The sequence below is a fragment of the Trachurus trachurus genome (genome assembly GCF_905171665.1).
Source record: "Trachurus trachurus genome assembly, chromosome: 11".
NCBI classification, from domain to species: Eukaryota; Metazoa; Chordata; class Actinopteri; order Carangiformes; family Carangidae; genus Trachurus; species Trachurus trachurus.
The window spans coordinates 1,404,294-1,428,634 of NC_139904.1; the positions used below are offsets into that span (position 1 = coordinate 1,404,294).

Consider the following 24,341-nt stretch of genomic DNA (forward strand, 5'->3'; position numbering starts at 1 on the left):
TGTGGTTAAAGTGACACATAAGGACAAAGAACATACACTTGCATTCATTGTGGTGCCAAAGAATGTGCAGCCCATACTAGGTTTAAATGCATGTGAGAGACTGAACCTAGTTAAGAGAGTGCTTGTTGTGGAAACTGATGATGATATGGACTATGATGATTTGATGAAAGAATATAGTGACCTGTTCCAGGGTCTTGGCTGTCTTTCCGGAGAACACACAATAAGAGTAGATAAAAGTGTGCCACCAGTCATTCATCCGTGCCGTAAAGTTCCATTTGCTCTTCAAAAGCCGCTCAAGGATGAGTTGGACAGGATGGAGAACCTGGAGGTGATAGAAAAGATCGATGAACCAACAGAGTGGGTGAGTTCTCTTGTTATTGTGGAGAAAAAGAATGGAAAACCCAGAGTGTGCATGGATCCGAGAGATCTGAATAGGGCAATCAAGAGAGAACATTTCAAACTGCCTACAAGAGAAGAAATAATGTCACAGTTTGCAAATGCGAAATACTTCAGTAAACTTGATGCATCATCTGGATTTTGGCAGCTAAAGCTGGACAACGCAAGCTCAAAGCTGTGCACATTCAACAGTCCATTTGGCAGATACAGATTCCGGCGACTGCCATTCGGAATTGCTTCAGCACCAGAGGTGTATCACAAGACAGTACATATGATTTATGAACATTTGGACGGAGTCGACACATCAATGGATGACATCATCGTGTGGGGGACCACAAAAGCTGAACATGACATGAGACTGAGAAAGGTTCTTGAGGCAACAAGAAAAGCGAACCTGAAGCTGAATAAAGAGAAATGCCAGCTTGGAGTCAAGGAACTGACATTTGTGGGAGACATCCTGAGCAGTGAAGGCGTCAGACCCGATCCCAGAAAAGTGTCAGCGATTGAAAATATGCCAAGGCCACAATGCAAAAAGGATGTACAGAGGTTTAATGGCATGATCAACTATATGGGAAAATTCATACCCAATCTCTCTGAAAAGATGGCGCCGCTACGACAGCTGACTGAAAAGAAGATAGAGTGGGAGTGGGACCATGAACATGAGAAATCATGGTGTGACTTGAAAAAGCTGCTTACAGAAGAGCCTGTTCTGAAGTTTTATGACCCTGTGAGACCTATTAAGATCTCATCAGATGCATCACAGAGTGGACTTGGAGCTGTTCTTATGCAGCAGTATGATGACTGGCAACCTGTTGCATATGCATCGCTATCCATGACAGACGCAGAGACAAGATATGCGCAAATTGAAAAAGAGTTGCTCAGTATAACATATGCCTGTGAGAGATTCCATCAGTTTGTGTCAGGGCAAGCAATAAGTGCTGAGACTGACCATAAACCACTGATTGCATTGTTCCAGAAGCCACTCAATGACTGTCCACTGAGAATCCAAAGAATGATGATCCGGCTGCAACGATACACACTCAACGTGATGTACACTCCTGGTAAGCTGATGTACACAGCCGACACTTTATCCAGAGCTGTTGACCCAAAAGAGCCGGCGAACACTAAAATGGATGATGATGTTAAAGCATACGTGGACATGATCACAAGTGCACTGCCTGTTGCAGATGGGAAAATGGAGCTCATAAAAAGTGAGACAACTAAAGATTACACATTAGTGACACTTGGCAAAACAATCATAGATGGATGGCCCAACTGTAAGCAAGACTGCTCACCTGTCATTCAAGAGTACTGGAACTGCAGAGCAGAGCTGTCAGTTGTGGAAGGTGTCATCTACAAAGGAAGTAAAATAGTCATTCCCAAGAGTCTGCGAGGAGACATGCTCAAGAAGATACACGCAGGGCATCTTGGCATTGAAAAATGCAAAAAGAGAGCACGTGAGGTGATGTATTGGCCGCGGATCAATCAGGATGTGACAAACGAGGTGTCTAACTGCTCAACATGCCTGAAATATCAAGCAAGCAATCCTGCAGAGCCACTTAAACCACATCCTGTGCCAGACCGACCTTATCAGAAGGTGGGTGCTGATCTCTTTGTTTCTGGAGGAAAGGACTACATAGTGGTCACAGACTATTTTTCACTGTATCCAGAGGTATGTAGGTTGCACACTACAACAGCAGAGACTTTGATTACATCTATGAAAGCCATATTCTCAAGACACGGTGTGCCAAGTGAAGTGTTCACTGACAATGGACCACAATTTGCCAACATGAAGTTCAGACAGTTTGCCACAGAATGGGACTTTATTCACACAACATCAAGTCCTCACTACCCACAGTCTAACGGGTTAGTGGAGAAGTCAGTGCAGACGGTGAAGAGGCTGATGGGCAAGGCACGAGATAGTGACACGGACTTCTACCAGAGCCTGCTGGTATACCGCACAACTCCACTTGAGTGTGGTGTGTCACCTGCTCAGCTCCTTATGGGACGACGCCTGAGGTCAAACCTGCCCATCCAGACTGATCTGCTTAAAACAAAAGAAGGAAACAGTGTGAAGAAGTTCAAGGAGCAGCAGAAAGCAAAGCAGAAGTTCTATTATGACAGAGGAACAAAAAACCTACCTGAACTGCATGCTGGGGACCAAGTGAGGTTTAAAGACAAAACAAACACATGGGCGCAGAAAGCGAATGTTCTAAGTGAAGTTCAACCAAGGTCATACACTATTCAGACAGAAGATGGTGTTCTACTGAGACGAAATCGCAGGGATCTTCTCATGGGACCTGCACCAGAAGAACAGAGGCTTGAGGCTGCTGATCAACCTCAACACACACTCTTGGCTCAGTCACCCGAGGCACCTGCCCACATGCATGAACAAACACTAAGAAAATCATCAAGAAATGTGAAGCCACCTGAGAGACTCATTGAACAGATTTAAATGTGTTTATATGTTGATCGTAAGGTTAAAATGACGTTATATCCCTTTAAGTGATGGTACAGTTGTGTACAGACCAAAGCTAATGCAAGCTATTTGTGTTATTACATTTAAGTTGACAGAGTGTAGCTTAACAAGTCAAAACAGGTTATATCATTAGTTTTTGTGTATCTTTATTCCTGATATAAATGCAGACCTGAGGTATTACGGTTATAATTGAAATATGTTAATGTTTGAAGGAACAGAAAATTAAGTAATGTTCAAGGAAGTAAAAGTCCTTTATGTTGAACTGGGAGAGGTTATGTTTACAAAAGTAGAATACTCTATTTTGAATCAAAAAAGGGAAGATGTAATGATAACAGCAAATGCATATTTGCTTAGTGAATGTTGTTTCAACCTCCAGACAGCAGGGGGCGTTTTAGGCCAGTGAGTAGTTTAAGAGAGGGACATTGTTTGTGGATGTTCCCAGGAGATCCATGGTTGTAACCTGTCTGTGAGACCAGTCCGAAAGTAAACTACCTGCTTCTTCAAGTAAACGGTGTCGTCATTGTGAGCCCACACAATCAAAACAGTACACTCGGCACCTGCTTCCACCCACGTCGGCTCACCCAAGGCGTTGTAGGTCAGCATTCGGGGACGGTGCCTGTGTCGCTGCGGGTAGCTGGTCACTGGAGGAGGGTCAGGATCAGGATCATCTTCCTCTGATGACTCTTGTAGACCTTCCCCAGGCTCTGCGTCGTTCTCACCGTCTCCATCAGCTGCGATGCCTCTGTCGTCAGTCTCTGTCTCCTCTTGAGCAACCGTTGCATCTTCCAGATCTGGTGCTCCATCTTGCATCATCAGAGCTGGTGCGAATTAGCCTGATCCATCAGCCGCTTACTTCATTACATTTCATATAGCGGTCTGAACACGAGCCATAGGGATTCGTTTGCTTCCGGGAGGCGGTTGCTTACATTTGCTTCAACTAATCGCTGCTGCTTGGTGGTCACGTGTGCTATACACCGGTTAAGCTCATAGGTTAATCTTGAGCGCTTGAGTTCAACGTCATCGCCTTCACTTACCCGTCTGTTCGCTGATTGGTCCGTCCGCTCTGGCGGACGGAGCAAACCGAAACGCATTGCTAGTGTCCTGACTACATGTTTGAGGCAAATGAAATTTGCCGGAACCAGTAGGCGGCGCTAGCCTGGCTAGGTGCGAATGGCTCTGCCTCTGGATTCAAGTCTGCAGCTCTCTGACTTAGTTCTTGGTCGTCTGGGAAACGGCACACCAGCTCCACTTCATCACTGCTTTCACTGTCTGAGTTCTCCTCTGATTCGTTGATTTGTCGTTGTCTTGTTCTTGTCCGTGTCCGTATTTTCCTCTCTTGTGTGGCAGGGGCAGGTTCCGGTTTCCCCAAGGGCAGACTGTCACATGGGAGTAGGAGGTTTCTGTGCAACACGCGGCTCTTACCTCCTCCCTCTGGTGCTACTTCATACACCGGGCTGTCACTGCTCCTCCTCTTCACCACCACATGCACTTTAGTTTCCCAATAGGACCGCAGCTTACCAGGGCCGCCCCTCTCTGACAGGTTACGCACAAGCACCCGTCCACCAGGCTGTAGGTCGGCTCCATGTGCTCTTTTGTCGTAGCCTTTCTTTCCTCGTAGAGCTTCTCGGGCCGCTGTTTTAGAGGCGATCTCATAGGCTTGTCGCATTCGGTTTTGCCAGTTCTGTACATACTCAGTGTAAGTCTCTTTTGCCTCTCTGGGCTGTAGGTTGAAAAGCAGATCTACAGGCAAGCGAGGTGATCTTCCGTAGAGCAAATAGTAGGGAGAGAACCCTGTGACCCCACTGCGGGTGCAGTTGTACGCGTGCACCAGTTTTGTCAATGAGCTCTTCCAATCAGCCTTCGCTCACACTTCCCGTTGCCTTGGGGGTGGTAACATGTTGTGTGGGATCCCCGTACGTCACAGCTCCTCTGTAGTTGGTCCATCAGCTGGTTGTCAAACTCTCGCCCCATGTCGTGGTGAATTCTCTGGGAATCCGACGCGGAGTGCAAAGTCATTGAATAGTTTGTCAACAACAGTTTTGGCAGACTTATTTTTCGTGGCGTAGGCTTGGGCGAAACCAGTGAAATGATCGATCACAATAAGAATGTACTCAAACCCCTGTTTGCATGTCTCTAAGTGTAAAAAGTCAATGCATACGAGCTCACCTGGGCGTGTTGTGACAATGGTTGTCATGGGAGCCCTGGTTGCTTTGTGAGGTCGCTTTGCCTTGAAACACTCACACTCTTGTGTGGCAAAGTGTTCTATGTCAGAGTACATACGGGCCCAATAGAATCGATCTTGAATCAGGTTCAAAGTTCTCTCGACCCCGAGATGTCCCATTTCTCTGTGAAGCTCGTGGAAGACTGTTTGATGATGCTCTTTTGGGAGGATAAGCTGTTGTTTATCTCCTGCTTTCCTAAAGAGAATTCCATCCTCATTGACATACAACTTTGCCCACTGTCTCATTAATACTCTGACGTCCGCCGGTTCTGCTTTAAGAGCTCTCCTGGATGGGTGCTGATTGTTCCTCTTATAATGCAGAACTTGGCCTATGACCGGATCTCTTTCCTGACTGTCTCGTATCTGTTCTGGTGTCAGGGACTTGGTTCGCGGGTGTGCACTTGCATCTCTCACTAAGTCTAGTGTTTCTATGTGGACTGTTGCTACCCAGACTGGGGGAGTGTCTCCCTGCACACTGACTCCCTGCACTGCTGCACTGAACACTTCCTGACCCACCTCCTCTGTACACTGTGTCATGAACGCATTTATGTCTAATGGCATGCGGGATAGGCCATCCGCATCTGCGTTGCTTTTTCCCGGCCTATACTTAATGGAAAAGTCAAACTCGGATAACTCACCCACCCACCTATGACCCGTAGCGTTAAGCTTAGCTGTTGAGAGGATATAGGTTAAGGGATTGTTATCTGTATATACCACAAAGTGTGGGGCATGATAAAGATAATCCCGAAAACGTTCACATATCGCCCATTTTAGTGCTAAAAACTCTAATTTTCCCGAGTGCATGTGATAGTTCTTCTCAGGTGGTGTTAGAGTCCTGGACCCATAGCCTATAACTACCATCTTACCATCCTGTCTCTGATAGAGCACGGCTCCCAATCCCTCCTGGGATGCGTCTGTGTGGAGGACGAATGGTTGAGTCATGTCTGGGTACCCCAGAATGGGAGGCTCTATCAGCTTGTCTATGAGAGATGTTATGCCCAGCTCGTTCAAGAGCATAACAAAGGAGGGAAGACCACACAGCGGCCAGGTCAATTAACCATAAATTTATTAACGAAACACAAGGTTAAGGGTAGATCAGTAATCAATAATCATAAAGTAACAAAAGGCTAACAGAACACAATCAAAACAACGCTGAGGTGCCTGGGTGGCACCAGCCATCCAGGAGGGAGGAAGAGGCCGCCATCTTGGAAAGGCCCACTCTTTATAGACCCAGCTGCAGGTGGAGTTGATCCCCCTGACGAGGTAGGCGGGACACAGACAGAGAACCTATGGAGGGGAGATGAAACAGAGAGACACACAGCAGCAACACAACATGGCCGAGGGCCATAACACCCCCCCCCATAAAACACAAGACCCACTAATAAGGTCTTGTGTAGAGTCCACAGGGCGCACGGGAAAGTGCGTCAGCCAGAACATTATCTTTACCCTTAATGTGATGTACATTCAATGTATAAGGCTGCAAGAACAGCAGCCACCTCATAAGCCTACTATTGGCATTATACATGCTGTTCAAAAACGTTAAGGGATTATGGTCTGTGTACACAGTTACAGGCAAAGACGGCCCAACATACACTTCAAAAAACTTCAAGGACCAAATCAAGGCTAGAGTCTCCTTTTCAATGACTGAATAATTCAGTTGATGACGATTAAACTTACGTGAAAAGTAGCACACAGGATGGTCAACTCCCCCCTCCCCTTCTTGCAGGAGCACGGCCCCAGCACCAACGTCGCTCGCATCCACCTGGATTTTGAACGGTTTGTGGAAGACTGGAGCAGACAGGACAGGAGCAGAGCATATCAAACTTTTCACACACTCAAATGCAGCATGACAGCTGGAGGTCCAGTCGAAAGGAGTGTTTTTCTTAAGTAGGCTGGTCAACGGCGCCACCACAGTTGAAAAGTTGGGACAAAAACTGCGGTAAAACCCCACCAACCCAAGAAACCGCATCAGGTCCTTTTTGGACGCTGGCACTGGATACTTGAGGATGGCCTCCACCTTAGCCTGCACTGGCCGAACCTCACCCTGACCAACCACCTTACCCAGATAGGTTACTGTCGCCTTAGCGAACTCGCATTTTGCTAAATTAACCGTCAAATTAGCCTGGGCTAACCGGTCAAGCACTGCACCCAAACGCTGCACATGGGAGTCCCACGTCTCACTGAAAATCACAACATCATCCAAATAAGCTGAACACCCTGCCAACCCCGCCAACACCCTGTTCATGAGACGCTGAAAGGTTGCAGGGGCATTTCGAAGACCAAATGGCATCACAGAATAAGAAAACAAGCCCCACGGAGTAATAAATGATGACATTTCCTTGGCCCCGGCTGACAATGGCACCTGCCAATAACCTTTCAACAGGTCCAGTTTAGTCACAAATTTTGCCCCACCCACCTGATCAATGCAGTCCTCAATGCGAGGAAGGGGATAACAGTCAGGCTTGGTGACTGCATTGACCCGTCTGAAATCTGTGCAAAACCTGTCTGACCCATCGGCCTTATCCACCAACAGACATGGAGAGGACCAGCCTGAGCATGATGGCTCTGCTAACCCGTTTTGCAGCAAATACTCAACCTCCTTCTCCATACGCCCACGCTTTTCCACCGGGAGCCTGTAAGCCCGCTGCCTCACAGGCGGAGCATCTCCCACCTCTATATCGTGCTCAATCATGTTCGTGCGGGATGGTACATCTGAAAAAAGAGACACATGAGACAGAAGCAATTTCACCAGGTCGTCCTGCTGGGCATCTGACAGGTAACTAACTTGACTGGGAAGACAGTTCAAATACTCAGAGTTCTTAAGTTTTCCAGTCAGAATGGGCTCAGAGGGAACGTCAAAATCATCTGCAGGCCCAGCACCAACTGCAGCCACAGACTTAACGCCATCACCCACAGGAAGCGTGTCACCGCCCTTAACAGCAGAGGAAGACAAAAAAGATTTCAACAAGTTCACATGACACCATTGCACTTTCTTTCTCCTGTCAGGTGTGACAATCAAGTAGTCCCTGTCAGACATCCTGCTCTTCACGGTGTAGGGCCCACTAAATCTGGCCTGAAATGGTGAACCAACCACAGGTAACAAAGCCAGAACCTGGTCCCCTGGCTCAAACAGCCGGGCCTCAGCCCTTTGGTCAAAATCTTGTTTCATTTTCTTTTGAGCTCCACCAAGATTCTTATGAGCAGTAGCACAAGCAATGTGCAATCGACGACGAAAATCATTCACATAATCCAAAACATTTTCAGGTGGCTCATTAAGTTCCAAATCAACCCCCAGAACCGCTAATGGGCCCCGGACAGAGTGTCCGAACACAAGTTCATTTGGACTGAAACCAGTACTAGTCTGTGACACCTCCCTTACCGCCAACAACAACCATGGCAGGCCTTCTTCCCAATCCTGTGAAAGCTCAGTACAGTAGAAACGCAACATAGATTTCAACGTTTGATGAAAACGTTCCAGAACACCCTGAGACTCTGGATGATAGGCACTAGACACATGATGTTCAATCCTCAGCTGTTTTAACACCTGGGAAAAAGTCCGGGACATAAAATTACTGCCCTGGTCTGTCTGCACTACCTTAGGAACACCAAAAGTTGAAATAAAAGCAGTCAGAGCTTTCAAAACTGGCTTAGTCTTTATAGAACGTAGTGGAAAAGCAGCAGGATAACGTGTACTCTTACACATTATTGTCAACAAGTACTGGTTACCCACCTTACTTTTTGGAAGCGGGCCCACGCAGTCAAGCAACAGATATTCGAAAGGTGTCTCCACCACCGGAATTGGGTACAGGGGAGCTGGCTTCAGCTTCTGGTTGGGCTTTCCTGTTAACTGACATGTCTTACAGGTTTTACAATATTCAGCAACATCCCTTTTTAACCGAGGCCAGAAAAAATGGCGGAGCACTTTGTCATAGGTTTTCTTCACACCAAGATGGCCTGCCACACCATCATGTGAAGTTCTCAACACCACCTCTCTGAACCGGGAAGGAACCACAACCGGAACCACACTATCCACCTGCACCCCACTTACCACTCGAGCCCACTTCCTCAACAGTAAGCCATCACTGAGAAAATAACCACCGGAGTCCCCCTTGTCTTCACTCTCTGGACCAACCATCGCAAATGCAGGACTCGCCGTAGGATCCACAGCCTGTTCCTTGACACACTCCTCCCTTGAAAACACAGGCAAAGGCATGGAAAAAAACTTGCACAACTCCTGTCTCTCAGAGAGACCTGCCTGAGAAGACTGGGCCTGTTCAGAAAACTCCAGCTGTTCTGCTAGAGCCTTACTCCTAGCCCGGGTCACAACACAATATGACGACACTGTAGGGCCCCCTTCAGCACCTCCTTCAGGTTCTTTAGGCACCTGCAAGACTGAACTTACATACACACAGGGTGGACCATCCTTCCAGATCCTTGACCCTGCCAAATCATTGCCCAAGATGACATCAACCCCTTGAATTGGCAGCTGGGGACGGACGGCCATGTCAACTTCACCACACACCAAATCAGAGTCAAGATGGAAACGATGCACAGGAACCAAGAGTGTAACCATCCCAACACCCAGTACAGGGGTGTTCCCACCAGTAGCTGTACGGGCTGAAAATGGCAGAACACTACTCAAAATAAGACTCTGACTAGCTCCGGAGTCCCGCAGAATCTTAACAGGTACCTTCCCCTGTCCACCCAAAGACACAAGACCATCGGAAATGAAAGGTGCATACAACTCACCCACATGTTTAGACAACACAGGTGGGGGATGAACAGACTCCTCAGCACGACGCACAGAGGCCACCAGGCCAGCTGGTTTCACATACACACTGGCAACTGCTGATTTCTGACCTGTTTTACTAAGTGGACACTCCCCTTTCCAGTGTCCCCTGTTCCTACAGACATGACACGTCCTGCTGGGATCAAACTTCCCATCCGTTCCTGGAACATGTCTGACAGCAGCCTGCAAACCCTCATGAACCACTGCAGGCCTGTCAGCCCTAGGCCTAAAACTCTCCCTCCGTTGCCCCTCTCTAAAGCCCTGGCCACCATTTGAGCCACCGCCATGTGTTAAAACATATTCATCAGCCAACACTGCCGCTGCGGCTGCTGTTTTAACTTTCTTTTCAGTTACATAAGTGGCCAGCTGGGCAGGCAACGAAATCTTGAACTGTTCCAACACAACCAAGTCACATAAACCCTCAAACGACTCTACACTGGAGGCCGAGCACCACCGACTGAAATGAGTTGAAATATCCTGAACAAACTCAACATGGGTCTGCTGGTCTCTTCTCTTCCAGTTGCGAAACCTCTGCCTATAAGCTTCCGGCACGAGTTCATATGCTTTAAGGACTGCCGCTTTAACCTTAGCATAACTGGCGCTGTCAACAGAACTTAGGGCAGAGAAAGCTCTCTGGGCCTTACCCGTGAAGACACACTGCAGCATCAAGGTCTGGTGGGCATCCGACCACCCCCTAACGCCTGCCACGCGTTCGAACAATGCAAAAAATGTGTCGGGGTCCTTCTCATCAAATTTTGGCAACAACCGCAACCCTTCAGAAACATCAAAGCCCTGACGAGGTCCTGTAGGCCTTTCACTCCCATCTCCCAACTGCAACCTCAGCCGTTCCACTTTGACCCTTTCTTTTGCCAATGCTGCTTCAGCCCTCAGCTTCTCCTGCTCCAACTCAAACTGGAACCTCTCCCTCTCCAGCTGCAGGCACTGTTCAAATGTCCAACCCCCCTCCCCAACACCTGGCGCCTGAGCCACCTCCAACAGAGCAGCAGACACAGCGAGCCCCTCCACAATGACCCGTAGCTTAGCCTTTTTTGGCACCCCTTTTGCGCCAGACCAACCCAAATGTACGGCCAAGTCAACCAGATCCGATTTGGCAAACTGAGCTAAAGTGCTACGCGATGGTCGCTGGAGGAACTCAGAAACCAGTGGATTACTGTGCGAAGTCTCCATGTTAACTGCCAACCTAAACCACAACAACAACCAGTCCAAACTTCATGCACCTCATCCAACAGAGAACAGAGCTAGCCACTCAATAACAGCCACAGAGAGACAGAGTGACCAAGGAGCGCACCCTCCTAACTGCCTAACTGAAGCTGACTAACTGCGCCCTAGTCTTCATGTGCGTACTGGCGGCGGGTATTTATGCACCTTCAAACCGTCTGTATTGGGGAGACAACTTGTCCCAGCCAATACTTCGGGGTGCTCCCGAGACCACTGCTGCTAACCGCACGGACAACACACAAAAACAAAAAACAGCCCTGCAAAAAAACAAACAAAGCAACCCCTCCTTGTGAGGAAACTGCCACTACAGCCTACTGAGGGACACAACTGCTCCAATCACCCGCTCCCCGCAGCCACACAGAGTTAACTTAGCCACCATTCTCCTTGAATGCAGGTCACCAGAAAAAACCACCACAGCCTTACACTACACTCACAAACCCAAGCCACTGTGATCCTCCCAACCTCACTGCTACACAGGTGCCATACACTGACACACCCAAGTTCAAAATTGGACGAGCCCCCACTTGTTATGCCCAGCTCGTTCAAGAGCATAACAAAGGAGGGAAGACCACACAGCGCCCAGGTCAATTAACCATAAATTTATTAACGAAACACAAGGTTAAGGGTAGATCAGTAATCAATAATCATAAAGTAACAAAAGGCTAACAGAACACAATCAAAACAACGCTGAGGTGCCTGGGTGGCACCAGCCATCCAGGAGGGAGGAAGAGGCCGCCATCTTGGAAAGGCCCACTCTTTATAGACCCAGCTGCAGGTGGAGTTGATCCCCCTGACGAGGTAGGCGGGACACAGACAGAGAACCTATGGAGGGGAGATGAAACAGAGAGACACACAGCAGCAACACAACATGGCCGAGGGCCATAACAGAGAGTTCAATGTCTTTTGGTGGTTATCTGTCCACTGTATAGGAGTGTTAGGTGGGAGGTTACCTTTCTTCCTGGTTGTGGCCCTGACCTTCTCTCTTTTCATTTGATCAGGTGGTGTTGAGAGCAGCTGGTAGAGAGGCTGGGCTATTCTGGAGAAGTTTGGGATGTATGTTCGGTAGTATGAGAGGAATCCCATTACTCTTCTCAGCTCTCCCACTGTTGTTGGCGCTTTCTCCTTTAAGGCTTGGACTGGGGCCACCTCAGATGGGTCCATAGTGTAGCCTTGTCCCGACACCAGCCGTCCCAGAAATCTCACCTTCCTCTTCAACACCTCACACTTGCGGGGGCTGAGCTTAACCCCGTGCTCCTGATATCTCTGCAACACAGTTCTCAGGTGCTCAATGTGGTCCTCAAAGCTTGGGCTATGGACCAGATTGTCGTCCAGATACGGTTGACACATGACATCTCTCAAACCACGTAAACAGTCTTCCATATTCCTCTGAAATTCTGCGGGCGCTGCACTCAACCCGAATGGGATTCGGAGCCACTGGTACAGGCCCCAGGGGGTTATGAAAGCGGTCAGGGGCTGGCTTTCCTTGTCCAGGAACCCCTGGTGATAAGCCTTCCCCTGGTCCAGGACGGAGAACCAGGAGCTGCCAGTGAGGGAGTCCAGTATGTCCTGGATTCTGGGTATGGGGTGACGATCAGGGACTGACTTTTTGTTCAGCTCTCTGTAGTCACAACACAGTCTTAAAGTCCCATCCTTCTTTCGTACGCACACGACCGGTGAGGCGTACGGAGAGCGTGAAGGAGTAATCCAGCCCCGATTCAACAGGTCCTGGATATACTCTTTCACCTCCTGGTGTAATGGCTTTGGGACTGCCATGTACGTTTTTCTTACTGGGGTGGTGTCATGCAGGGTGATGTGGAGTTTCAGTGAGGGGATTGAGCCGATGTCATCATCATCGTACGCGAACGCGTGACACTCCTCTCTCAGCAGCTGCTTTGTGATCCTCCTTTGCTCCTCATTCAGGTGACTGAGGTCGACCGGAGGGTCCCACCAGGTAGGTTTATGTTTCTTTGAGTTGTCACCGCCTGGGGATGATGCTGTGCTAGTTGGTGGCTTTAATCCCTCTCCTCTGTTCATCTGCTCAACACTGGCTGCATAGGCAGTTTTGACTGTTTGCAGGTGACCAAAAACAGTGCGCTGGGCCAGGGTTACACTGTGTTTGTTGGTGTTGGCGATGGGGACTGGCACGTAACCTGACCTGTTACTGGGGACACTGACTAGTCCCTCCTCTATCACTACCCCCTCTGGCAATGTCGGCTCTTCACTTGGGACTAGAAGCAGGTCTTGGCCCTGATACTGAGCCCCAGTGTTGACATTAACATACACTGTGGTGACCTGTTCAGCGCCTAGGGTAAGTGTTCTTTTTCCTGTGTGTATAATTCCTACATCTTCCTCACTAACAGGGGCATGGATAAGCTGAAGTACTGCTTGTGCTGTCTTGACTGTTATCTGGAAGGCTTGACACACAGTATGGATGGTCTCTGTCTTTGTTGTCTGACTACCCTCTCCTGTTATTTCTTCTATCACATTGTAGCCAATTATGGGCTCTGCTGCTACGTGTGGGTCACTTGACACTAAAATAGGGACGAGAAGTGGCTTTGTCAAAGCAGATTCTTTCCCTAGTCTAAACTCTACCTCCACCCAGCCCATGAAGGGGATCTCAGTCTGGTTGGCTGCCACTCCCAATAAAATGTCTGAGCCTAACAGTTCACTGAGAGGTCGCACCGTGCTGTGTGGTAAGTGCAGCTTTCTCCACTCTTCATTAATGATGGTCGCCTGAGCGCCTGAGTCCCATAATGCTACTACTGGAACCGTGTCCAGTGTGCAATGGACAGTGTGTCTCTTTGCGATCAACTTGATGAGTCTTTCCTTGCGTCGTGGTGGGAGGTAGTTGACTGATGAGATGTGAGGCGGTGCTGGAGGGGGAACAGGTTGCTGCATGTTGAGACTGGATGATTCACGGGCTACCGAGGGTCCCGGCTCGGCAGCCCGGTCCCGTTTCCCTGCTGCTCTCTGGTCCGTCGACATCCTCTGGAGAGATGCCCCTCTTGCCCACACTTAAAGCAATGTCTACAGGAGTCACCTATCTGAGCTTCCTGACACGCCCTACAACCCCTGGGCTGACTACGGCTGGGTGTGAACGTTTTCTCTGTCGCTCTAGCTTGTGTGGCCTCCACTGTCTGTAACATCAACTTTTTAATTTCTAGAACCTCAGCTTTGAGCGCTTCTACAGGGTCTGTCTCTGTTTTGGGTCCCTGACTTTTCTTACTCTTTCCCCCTGCTTCACGGTAAGTAACAGTGTCAACTGCTGTCGCTGAGGCGTCAGGTGGATACACCTCTGCCTGCACTTCACTGACTTTTGGGGGCTTGTTTATGACTGTCTTTCTCAGTTTTAGCTGTCTCTCCTGTTCTAAGTTTGCAGCCTCACTGATTCGCTCAATTAACACCTCATCTGTGACAGTACGGTTATTGAGATACGGCTTGAGCTGGAACTTAACCGCATCACTGTAAAGACCAGTTTCTATGGAGCGGAGAAATTTTCTCTGAATTAGCTCTGGACTAAACTGCTCACCTTCCTCACCTGCATCCTCATCACTAGATTTTCTCATTAACTTCTCTTTCAGTTCTATTGCTCTGAATAAGAAATTCTGTGCTGACTCTTTTGGATCTTGTGTCATGTTCATCAGGCGATGCAGTAAGTCAGAGGAGGAGTCCACTTTGTAGTGACCCTTGAGTATGGTCTTGAGGGTGTGCAGCGTCAGCTCTCGCTTTATTTCCAACATCTCCCGCAGATGAAGACCTGGGCTCACCGCACGTGTGACTGCTCCAATGATCTCCGCTTCTCCATGTCCTTTCCGCTGTCCAGACTCGATCTGGTTGATGAGGCTTGTGTAGGACAATTTTTCCTTCTGCCCAACTTCACCAATCTGTCCAATGATCCGGAACTCCCGCCTCAGCGTCACCTCGGGCAGTCTGGTTGGTGCTGTGGTGACAGTCCTTGTGTCCTCATCCTTTGCAGTCGCGATGGCAGGCGCAGTGTCTCCTCCTGCTGCTTGTGTCTTCTGCTGGATCTTTTCCTCCAACGCCCCGATTTCCTCTGCCATCTGCTGCCGTAACTTCTGGTACTGTATTTTCAACTTCTCTAACTCACTTGTCTCTGGAACTACAATCTCAGCCTCAGTTTCCTCCGGTGCTGGCTTCAGAGGGACCAGGTAGGACAGTATATTCTGCAGACACTGCTGATACGACTCGGACTCTTCACCCTCCTCGATTTCATCTAAAGTCGTCTCCACCAACCTGATGAGGGAGCGTCTTGTTTTGCTGGCAAACCCCCCAACAGGTGTGTTACACTTCAGATGCTCACACAGGGTAATGAGCTCCTTCTCCTCCAGCGTCAGCAGTATCCTGCTTACTTCGTCCCTTTCTTTCTCCATGGTCCTCCTCTGCTCTGTCCGTCTATGCTTCTATGCGACTGGGCCGTGGGCTGAATGAACCATCCTCTGCTACCAAAATATGTAGCGTGGTGCAGAGTGAAGCTACCCTCCACTACACATTTAATTTGAATGTCTTTATTTTTGTTCTGCAAAGAGCAAAAATATGTATTTTATCATCACAGTTCGCCACACACACATATTACTTCAGACTCAAGTGTGTGTTCTCATTCATTGAACAGAAAAATCATGAACATCTGTACCAACATCAAAACAATAAATCATGTGACTGTTGTATCACTGTTCTTGACCAGTTTCATCATGTACATTCAATATATCAACTTATTTAGCAACCACACAGTATCAATCATGTCTAAACATTGTCAAATCAATCATGTATCTATTTTAACCTATTTATGTATTTATTTATGAACTACACGAGCAGTCCGGGCTGACCGGCTCATAGTTTTCCTGTTGCTCGCGGTAGCTAAGCAAACCAGTGCTAACTACAGGCTAGCCGTTTTCCGTACGGTACATTGGCTGAGTAACGTCTATAAACAACAATACATAACGTCCGAACGGGATAATAAACCAGCACATAACACATTCACCCACTCGTTACACATCTCTAACGCTCCCTTCTTACCTGCAAAGAGCAAAAATATGTATTTTATCATCACAGTTCGCCACACACACATATTAACTTCAGACTCAAGTGTGTGTTCTCATTCACTGAACAGATACACGCGTGACTTCCTTATTCCTGAACACACCGTGTAGTGAACGTGCCCTCTGCTGGTCGGAGTTAGGTACTGCAGTGCAGACTGCTAGGGAACTACATTTTTCAGACAATAAACCATTTTTTTCTCACCATAAACACACAGACAATTATTAACACACTCTGAGCATGAGGTGTACTGTATGTAAATTATATTAACCATGTAAATCATAATAATAATGTAGGGATATTGGCTTTGTATGCCACATTTCCATCATGACAACTGAGGGGAGAAAGACACACGACACGTCGTCATGTTTACATGAGCTCAAACTTGTGGCGCACACTGAGCAGTTGGAGGCTCGAGGTCCGGCCGCGAGCTCGACTGCAGCCGCACGGAGACCACGCGCTGCTCAGACTCACGTGCTTATTCTTTCCGTGTCAGTCCCGACAGCGATCGACACTGTTCGCCGAGAAAAAATGCAGGTACTGGCGTATTTTTTACATGTCGACTTGGTACTGACTAGGTATCAGTTCTCTCACTGCAAACCATCGTTTAAAGGCCCCATGCTGTGCACTTTTCTCTGGGTTTATTTCCCTAACAAGATGTATCATTGGTTTTGAGTAGCTACCTGTGATCTGCTCAATATCGTTTCTACTGCCCCTTTCTGTTGCCTCTTTCTGGAGCTCTAGCAGCCACAGGTCATTTGGCCAATCAGAAGAGAGAATGAGAACCTCTCCTCTGATTGGCTGACTGATTTTGAGTGGCATGTGGTCGGGCCAATCACAGGCAAGTAACTGAAACCTAAGCTGCATTCATAAAAATTGAAAGAAAACAACTGGTCACGGTGGGCGGAGTTACCTTGTGTGTGACATCACAGAAAGGAGGAAGTGCTATCTGCTCGTCTTAAAGAGACAGTTCCTACAAATGGGCGGTGTGTGTTTCTCCGTTTATGACCAGTTTGATGCATGGGGCAGTTTATACGTGGCCCAGAGACCTCCCCAAGCATGAAAAAATAACAAAAATCACATTTTTCATGCCATGGGGCCTTTAAAGGTGTACAGAAAAGAAAAATGAATTTGATTCCACTCATAAAATTAGTGTAATAACTCATCTATCAGACGATGCAGGCCAAACTTTGTGCAAAATTATATTTTTGAGTAGATCCGTTGTGAAAGTGTGGTATTTTTTTTCGCATTGGATAATGCAGGCGCACGGATTATACGTCAGCCTGCTCACGATTCATCAGCCACTTATATTGGATCCGTCATCCGTCATTCAAACGTCTGAGACACACACACACGGAGCTCGGTCTCGCCCCAAGCTTTGAATATCCCGCCCGCTCGATAACGACCAATCAATTCGTGTTCCTTACTCAGGTAAACTCGTGTTGCAGCTCGTAACAACTCAGCGCGACAAACAGGACAAACGGCCATTTCTGTACACCTTTAAGCACCACGGACAGCGGCTCCATATCAACACTTACCTAACAGCCTGCCCTGACCTGGGCTCCAACCGCCACTCATCATGACTGACAGGTATCAAGGTGATTGGACGAATTATCATTTGCTCCTCCCATACCAGCCGCTCAGCGTTACCTTATCGGCCCACCCGGAGCTATTCCATTCACAAAACAGGGGCCTGTTTTGGGAGGATTGTGGGAGCTGATGCTGCTGTGATGGATATGATGGGGATTCATTTCATTGTTCCTGACCTGTTTCTGTTTGATGGTGCGACTGTTTCTGCTTCTTAGTGACGTCGCTGTCTTCGCAGATCTCACCGATGTTTCCTTTCTGGTTTTCTCCTCAGGACTCTGGGCTGAAGGAAGCCACAGCTCCACAGGTAAACAGAGAGGATGAGGACACATGAAGGTGCTGGTGGATGGATGAGTGTGGTGTCAACACTGACATGAGCATGACTGCATGATTTCACTGTCCACTGATCATCGGCTGATGGTCCTTCTCCTCCATGGTCACAGATCATCTCATTTACTGTACATTTAGTTCAAGGAGTGAAAAAGTAGTAAGGATAGTTTACAAGGGTTACTGAAGGTCCTGCAATAGAGTGATTTTGAGAGACACATTACTGACTTGCTGAGCCTCCAGATCATCTGAGTCTGGTCTGTTTGCTGCTTATGGAAGAGGAACAACCACTAACAAATCTCCATTTACTGTGTGAACATCTCCAACAGATGGAAGGGTTTGCTCCATCAGCACATCAAGGTTTTGTTTTCTCCCTAATGTTTTATACCAGTGTAATTCTTCATGCTACCACAAGACAGAAGTGGAGCTACAGGTTGGATTTGCTTCACTTCTGTTTTAATTAAACTCACTTCTTTAACTCTTCACTCTCTTCTCTGTGTTCAGAGTCTGTCAGGTTGGTGGGAGGAGCCAGTCGCTGTGCAGGTGAACTGCAGGTGAGACAAGGAGAGTGGAGACCAGTGGCCAGCAGCAGGTTCTGGAACCTGAAGGCATCATCTGTAGCCTGTAGAGAGCTGGACTGTGGCTCTGCTGTTTCAACAAGAAGAAGAGAGGAGTCCTCATGGAGGGATATGTGGGACATCAACCCTGGCTGTGTTCAGTCTGGATCTACCCTGAGGGAGTGTTCATATTCAACTTCCTCTTCCTCCACCGTGGAGATCACCTGTTCAGGTAAGTCCTTCAGTGACATCACCAGTGACAGTCAGGTTTAGTGTCTCCTTCCTTTGTTGTGGTGCAGAAACGTTTCGTGACTTTGTTCTTTTTGTATGTGAGTGAGTGAAGGTCTGAAAACAAGACATTTAATATCGCAACGTCTTTAGTCAACAAATCTACTTCCATACTTTGATGCCATTCAGCTGATCAACAAGATGTTTCATAAGATGTTTTATTTAACAGGGGTTATGCAAACGATTATATAAGTATGTTTACTTACCTGGTGATTGTGAGCTACTCCTAAAGAGGAACTAGTCTACAAGTCTGGTCACTTTTCCCCTGTTTTGCTAACCCGCCGCCTGGCCATGTGCATTTTTTTTTATGAAGCCGGCGAAAAATCGATCCATGAAGAGGTGGATACCGTTATATAACATATACAATGTTATGACGTGTATGTTTGTGTAGTCTTAACTGCCATAAACAAAAGATTGCGGTTTACAGAGCGTTTGCATCGCGGTGCCGCAGAGACGAGAGCGGGACACCGGGGCGGTGGCCAGGTACACTGATGTTGCAAGATTGGTTTTCAGCCATGAGACGCCAGGTGGAAGGCAAAGAAACTACATTCTCACTCGTAACAAGTTACAAGTCATGTATTTAACTATCACAATTACTCTGGAGCTTTTTAATAAAGGTACAGTAAAAATGTAGCATAGCCATGGGAAAAATCTTGCTTAGGTCCTCTTTAATGAGCCTGTATTCCCTCTGTAGGAGAGATCAGCAATGTTCCTTGTTCCATTCTCCTTTGTGTTTTATTGGTCCTCATTCAATCGGTTTAAACAAATATTATGTATCCGTGTTATGTCCACATTATAGGGGCTCGCTTGAGGGAGGTCAGAGCCTATATATACTATATATATATACATACATATATATATATATATATATATGGTAGACCCTAAATCGTTGTCGATTTCATTTAGAGGAGTCTGATTCTACTGCCAACCTTGTCGTCACCGTGTTGTTTTCTAATATTTCATGATATATGAACTCTTTTGATACAAACATCAGCAGTTCATAATCTGTCCTGTCTATGTTGTGTCTCTCTCTGCAGACTCTGTCAGGCTGGTGAATGGGACCAGTGTGTGTTCAGGCAGACTGGAGGTCAAGTCCAACCAGTCTGACCAGTGGTGGTCCTCAGTGTGTGAAGATGACTTTGACCAGCAGGATGCAGAGGTGGTCTGTAGGGAGCTTGGCTGTGGGGCTCCTTCAGTCCTCCAGGGGGCGCTCTATGGAGCAGCGGAGGCTCCAATGTGGACCAAAGAGTTCCAGTGTGGAGGCAACGAGTCAGCTCTCCTGGACTGTAGAAGCTCAGGCTCAACTAGAACCAGCTGCTCACCTGGCAAAGCTGTTGGACTCACCTGCTCAGGTACAAGTGGAGCTACAGGTTGGATTTGCTTCATTTCTGTTTTAATTAAACTCACTTCTTTTACTCTTCACTCTCTTCTCTGTGTTCAGAGCCTGTCAGGTTGGTGGGAGGAGCCAGTCGCTGTGCAGGTGAACTGCAGCTGAAACAAGGAGAGTGGAGACCAGTGTACAGCAGCTTCTACTGGAACCTGAAGGCAGCATCTGTAGCCTGTAGAGATCTGGACTGTGGCTCTGCTGTTTCAATAAGAGAAAGAGAGGAGTCCTCAGAGAGGTCTGTGTGGAGGATCGACACTGACTGTGTTCAGTCTGGATCTACCCTGTGGGAGTGTTCATATTCAGTTTCAGCTTCCTCTCCCTTCACCGTGGAGATCACCTGTTCAGGTAAGTCCTTCAGTGACATCACCAGTGACAGTCAGGTTTAGTGTCTCCTTCCTTTGTTGTGGTGCAGAAACGTTTAGTGACATGTTCTTTTTGTATGTGAGTGAATGAAGGTCTGAAAACAAGACATTTAATATCGCAACGTCTTTAGTCAACAAATCAACTTCTATAGTTTGATGCCATTCAGCTGATCAACAAGATGTCTCATAAGATGTTATATATATATATATATATATATATATATATATGGGTTATGCAAACTATTATATAATTACACAAAATTGTATTTTCATGTTTACACACCTGGTGATTGTGAGCTAATCCTAACTCCGCCATGGAGTGGTGGATAACGTTATATAACATATATAGTAGGGATGGGAACAACACAGGATTTGGAAAATCGATTATCGAGGCCCATGTGTCGACTTTTTGTCGAATTGTCGGCCCTTTTTTTTTTTAACAGCAGCAGCAGATATGCGGGCGGGCGGGGGGGGGGGGCTACAGGTGCTTTTGTTGTGGTTTGTTAACGCTGCTGTCGGCACGAGCGGACGAGGCAGCATGCATTCGGTTTCTTTCTTTTTTTTTTTCTTCCGTGCATGTCCACGGTCCTCTACGAAGAATGCAACCATTGCATCCACCTGTTTTGCCGATGGTTTTGCCCTTTTTGCGGAGCCGGACTCGTCATCAACAGCACCATCACCTAGACTGCAGGGAGCCCAGACAGCTGATCTCTTCACTCTGTCGCCTGTCAGCATGTGCGCACGCTCCCGTCACATGTGAAGCAGAATGAGGGTCAAGTAGCTATCCCATTTAGAAAAAGTGGATTTGTTTTATTTAAAATATTTTATTTCATTAGGGGAAAAGTGGCACTTTCTGCTGTTTATTTGAGTAGGAAATATTGAAAGACAAAAGGCAATTTACACATGGAAATCCCACAAGCCCCGCCCCCTCGACATTTCGACACTCCATTTTTTTTGTCGAGGGGAGCATGTGTCGATTTTTTGTCGATTTTTCGACAAAAAGTCCCATCCCTAATATATAGGCCTACAATGTTACGACGTGTATGCTTGTGTAGTCTTACTGTCATAAACCAAAGATTGCGGGTTACAGAGCGTTTGCATCGCGGTGCCGCAGAGATGAGAGCGGGACACCGGGGCGGTGGCCAGGTACACTGATGTTGCAAGGTTGGTTTTCAGCCATGAGACGCCAGGTGGAAGGCAAAGAAACTACATTCTCACTCGTAACAAGTTACAAGTCATGTATCACAATTACTCCGGAGCTTTTTAATCAAGGTAAAAATGTAGCATAGCCATGGTAAAAATCTTGCTTAGGTCCTCTTTAATGAGCCTGTATTCCCTGCGTTCCTTTTTGGGGTAACCCCCTGTTTCTATCAAGGCCCTTGTCCCAACAAAACTCTCCCTCTCATCAATGTGCTCTGTGGGAGAGATCAGCAATTTTTCTTGTTCCATTCTCCTTTGTGTTTTATTGAGCCTCGTTTAATGGATTAACACGTATATTATATTGTGTAACAGTGTTATGTCCACATTTTAGGGTCTCACTTGAGGGAGGTCAGAGCCGATCATTTACTGTTTTGTTTAATCTATATGTGTATATGAGGTGCCGTTTGTAAAGCTGCTCATGCTGAAAATAACAGCAACATTTTGTCACATTTAGCTTCAAACCGTGTTTAAAAAAGTGGTGAGAATTTTTGGAAGTCACTTTTTATATATATATATATATATATATATATATATATACACACATACTATATATATATATATATATATATATATATATATATATATATATATATATATATATATATATATATATATATACACATATATATATATATATATATATATATATATATATATATATATACTGTGTATACATACAGTATATATACTGTATACAGTGTTTATAGGATAGACCCTGAATTGTCGAGTTGTTGAGTCTGATTCTGCCAACCTTGTTGTCAAATCGTCGCACAATATGCGTATGAAAAAAGATACCATTCTGACTATATGGGGGTGGTCACTGCTGCTGAACATCATTCTATATAGAATGTCTTTGTTTTCTAATATTTCATGATATATGAACTCTTTTGATACAAACATCAGCAGTGCATAATCTGTCCTGTCTATGTTGTGTCTCTCTCTGCAGACCCTGTCAGGCTGGTGAATGGGACCAGTCTGTGTTCAGGCAGACTGGAGGTCAAGTCCAACCAGTCTGACCAGTGGTGGTCCTCAGTGTGTGAAGATGACTTTGACCAGCAGGATGCAGAGGTGGTCTGTAGGGAGCTTGGCTGTGGGGCTCCTTCAGTCCTCCAGGGGGCGCTCTATGGAGCAGTGGAGGCTCCAATGTGGACCAAAGAGTTCCAGTGTGGAGGCAACGAGTCAGCTCTCCTGGACTGTAGAAGCTCAGGCTCAACTAGAACCAGCTGCTCACCTGGCAAAGCTGTTGGACTCACCTGCTCAGGTACAAGTGGAGCTACAGGTTGGATTTGCTTCATTTCTGTTTTAATCGAACTCACTTCTTTTACTCTTCACTCTCTTCTCTGTGTTCAGAGTCAGTCAGGTTGGTGGGAGGATCCAGTCGCTGTGCAGGTGAACTGCAGCTGAAACAAGGAGAGTGGAAACCAGTGGACAGCTTCCTCTGGACCCTGAGGGCAGCATCTGTAGTCTGTAGAGAGCTGGACTGTGGCTCTGCTGTTTCAATAAGAAAAAGAAAGGAGTCCTCACGGAGGTCTGTGTGGGGGATCGACCCTGGCTGTGTTCGGTCTGGATCTACCCTGTGGGAGTGTTCATATTCAGGTTCAGCTTCCTCTCCCTCCACCGTGGAGATCACCTGTTCAGGTAAGTCCTTCAGTGACATCACCAGTGACAGTCAGGTTTAGTGTCTCCTTCCTTTGTTGTGGTGCAGAAACGTTTAGTGACATGTTCTTTTTGTATGTGAGTGAATGAAGGTCTGAAAACAAGACAATTAATATCGCAACGTCTTTAGTCAACAAATCAACTTCCATACTTTGATGCCATTCAGCTGATAAAGAAGATGTTTCATTAGATGTTTTATATATATATATATATATATATATATATATATATATATATATATATAAATATAAATAACAGGGGTTATGCAAATGATTATATAATTACACAAAATTTTATTTTCATGTTTACTTACCTGGTTGTGAGCTACTCCTAAAGAGGAACTAGTCTACAAGTCTGGTCGCTTTTCCACTGTTTTGCTAACCCTCCGCCTGGCCATGTGCATTTTTTTTTTATGAAGCCGGCGAAATCTCCCTTAGCCCCAAAAGCCCCAAAGGGGGAGTCTCCCCCGGCCCCAACAGGAGACTCCCAACATTCAACCCCCCGGACTCCATCCAGCCCCCAACTCTCTTCATCTAGTCTTGACTCCCCATTTCTGGATTTCCCTGACAGGATGAAGAGCTTCGTCACTACTGGAATCCTACTAACACCACGCCAGGTCTCATACTTTCCCCCCTTAACCCCCCACATCGTCCACCCCCTCCCATTCCACCGCGTCAGAATCATCTTATCATTGAGTCTCTGAATCATCATATCATTGAGTCTGACTGATATGTGCCGGGTCCAGGTTGCAATACTGATATCAAGAATGTTCTTTCCCAGGAAAAGTCAGGGCCCTAT

General features: G+C 46.9%; 1 protein-coding gene across 1 annotated transcript in view; it reads left to right on the forward strand.

Annotated features, from left to right (window-relative positions):
• The window catches only part of LOC310993826 (scavenger receptor cysteine-rich type 1 protein M130-like), a gene marked incomplete at its 3' end in the record, with an annotated part of 32,491 nt that extends 8,411 nt beyond the window's left edge, over window positions 1–24,080 (forward strand). The window contains exons 2-8 of the mRNA XM_083982306.1: window positions 18,041–18,073; window positions 18,598–18,882; window positions 19,976–20,290; window positions 20,380–20,670; window positions 22,834–23,148; window positions 23,238–23,525; window positions 23,962–24,080. Of these exons, the coding sequence (XP_083838432.1) occupies window positions 18,783–18,882; window positions 19,976–20,290; window positions 20,380–20,670; window positions 22,834–23,148; window positions 23,238–23,525; window positions 23,962–24,080 (1,428 nt within the window). The 5' untranslated portion in view covers window positions 18,041–18,073; window positions 18,598–18,782. The remainder of the gene's footprint in view (window positions 1–18,040; window positions 18,074–18,597; window positions 18,883–19,975; window positions 20,291–20,379; window positions 20,671–22,833; window positions 23,149–23,237; window positions 23,526–23,961) is intronic.
• Window positions 24,081–24,341: the final 261 nt, after the last annotated feature.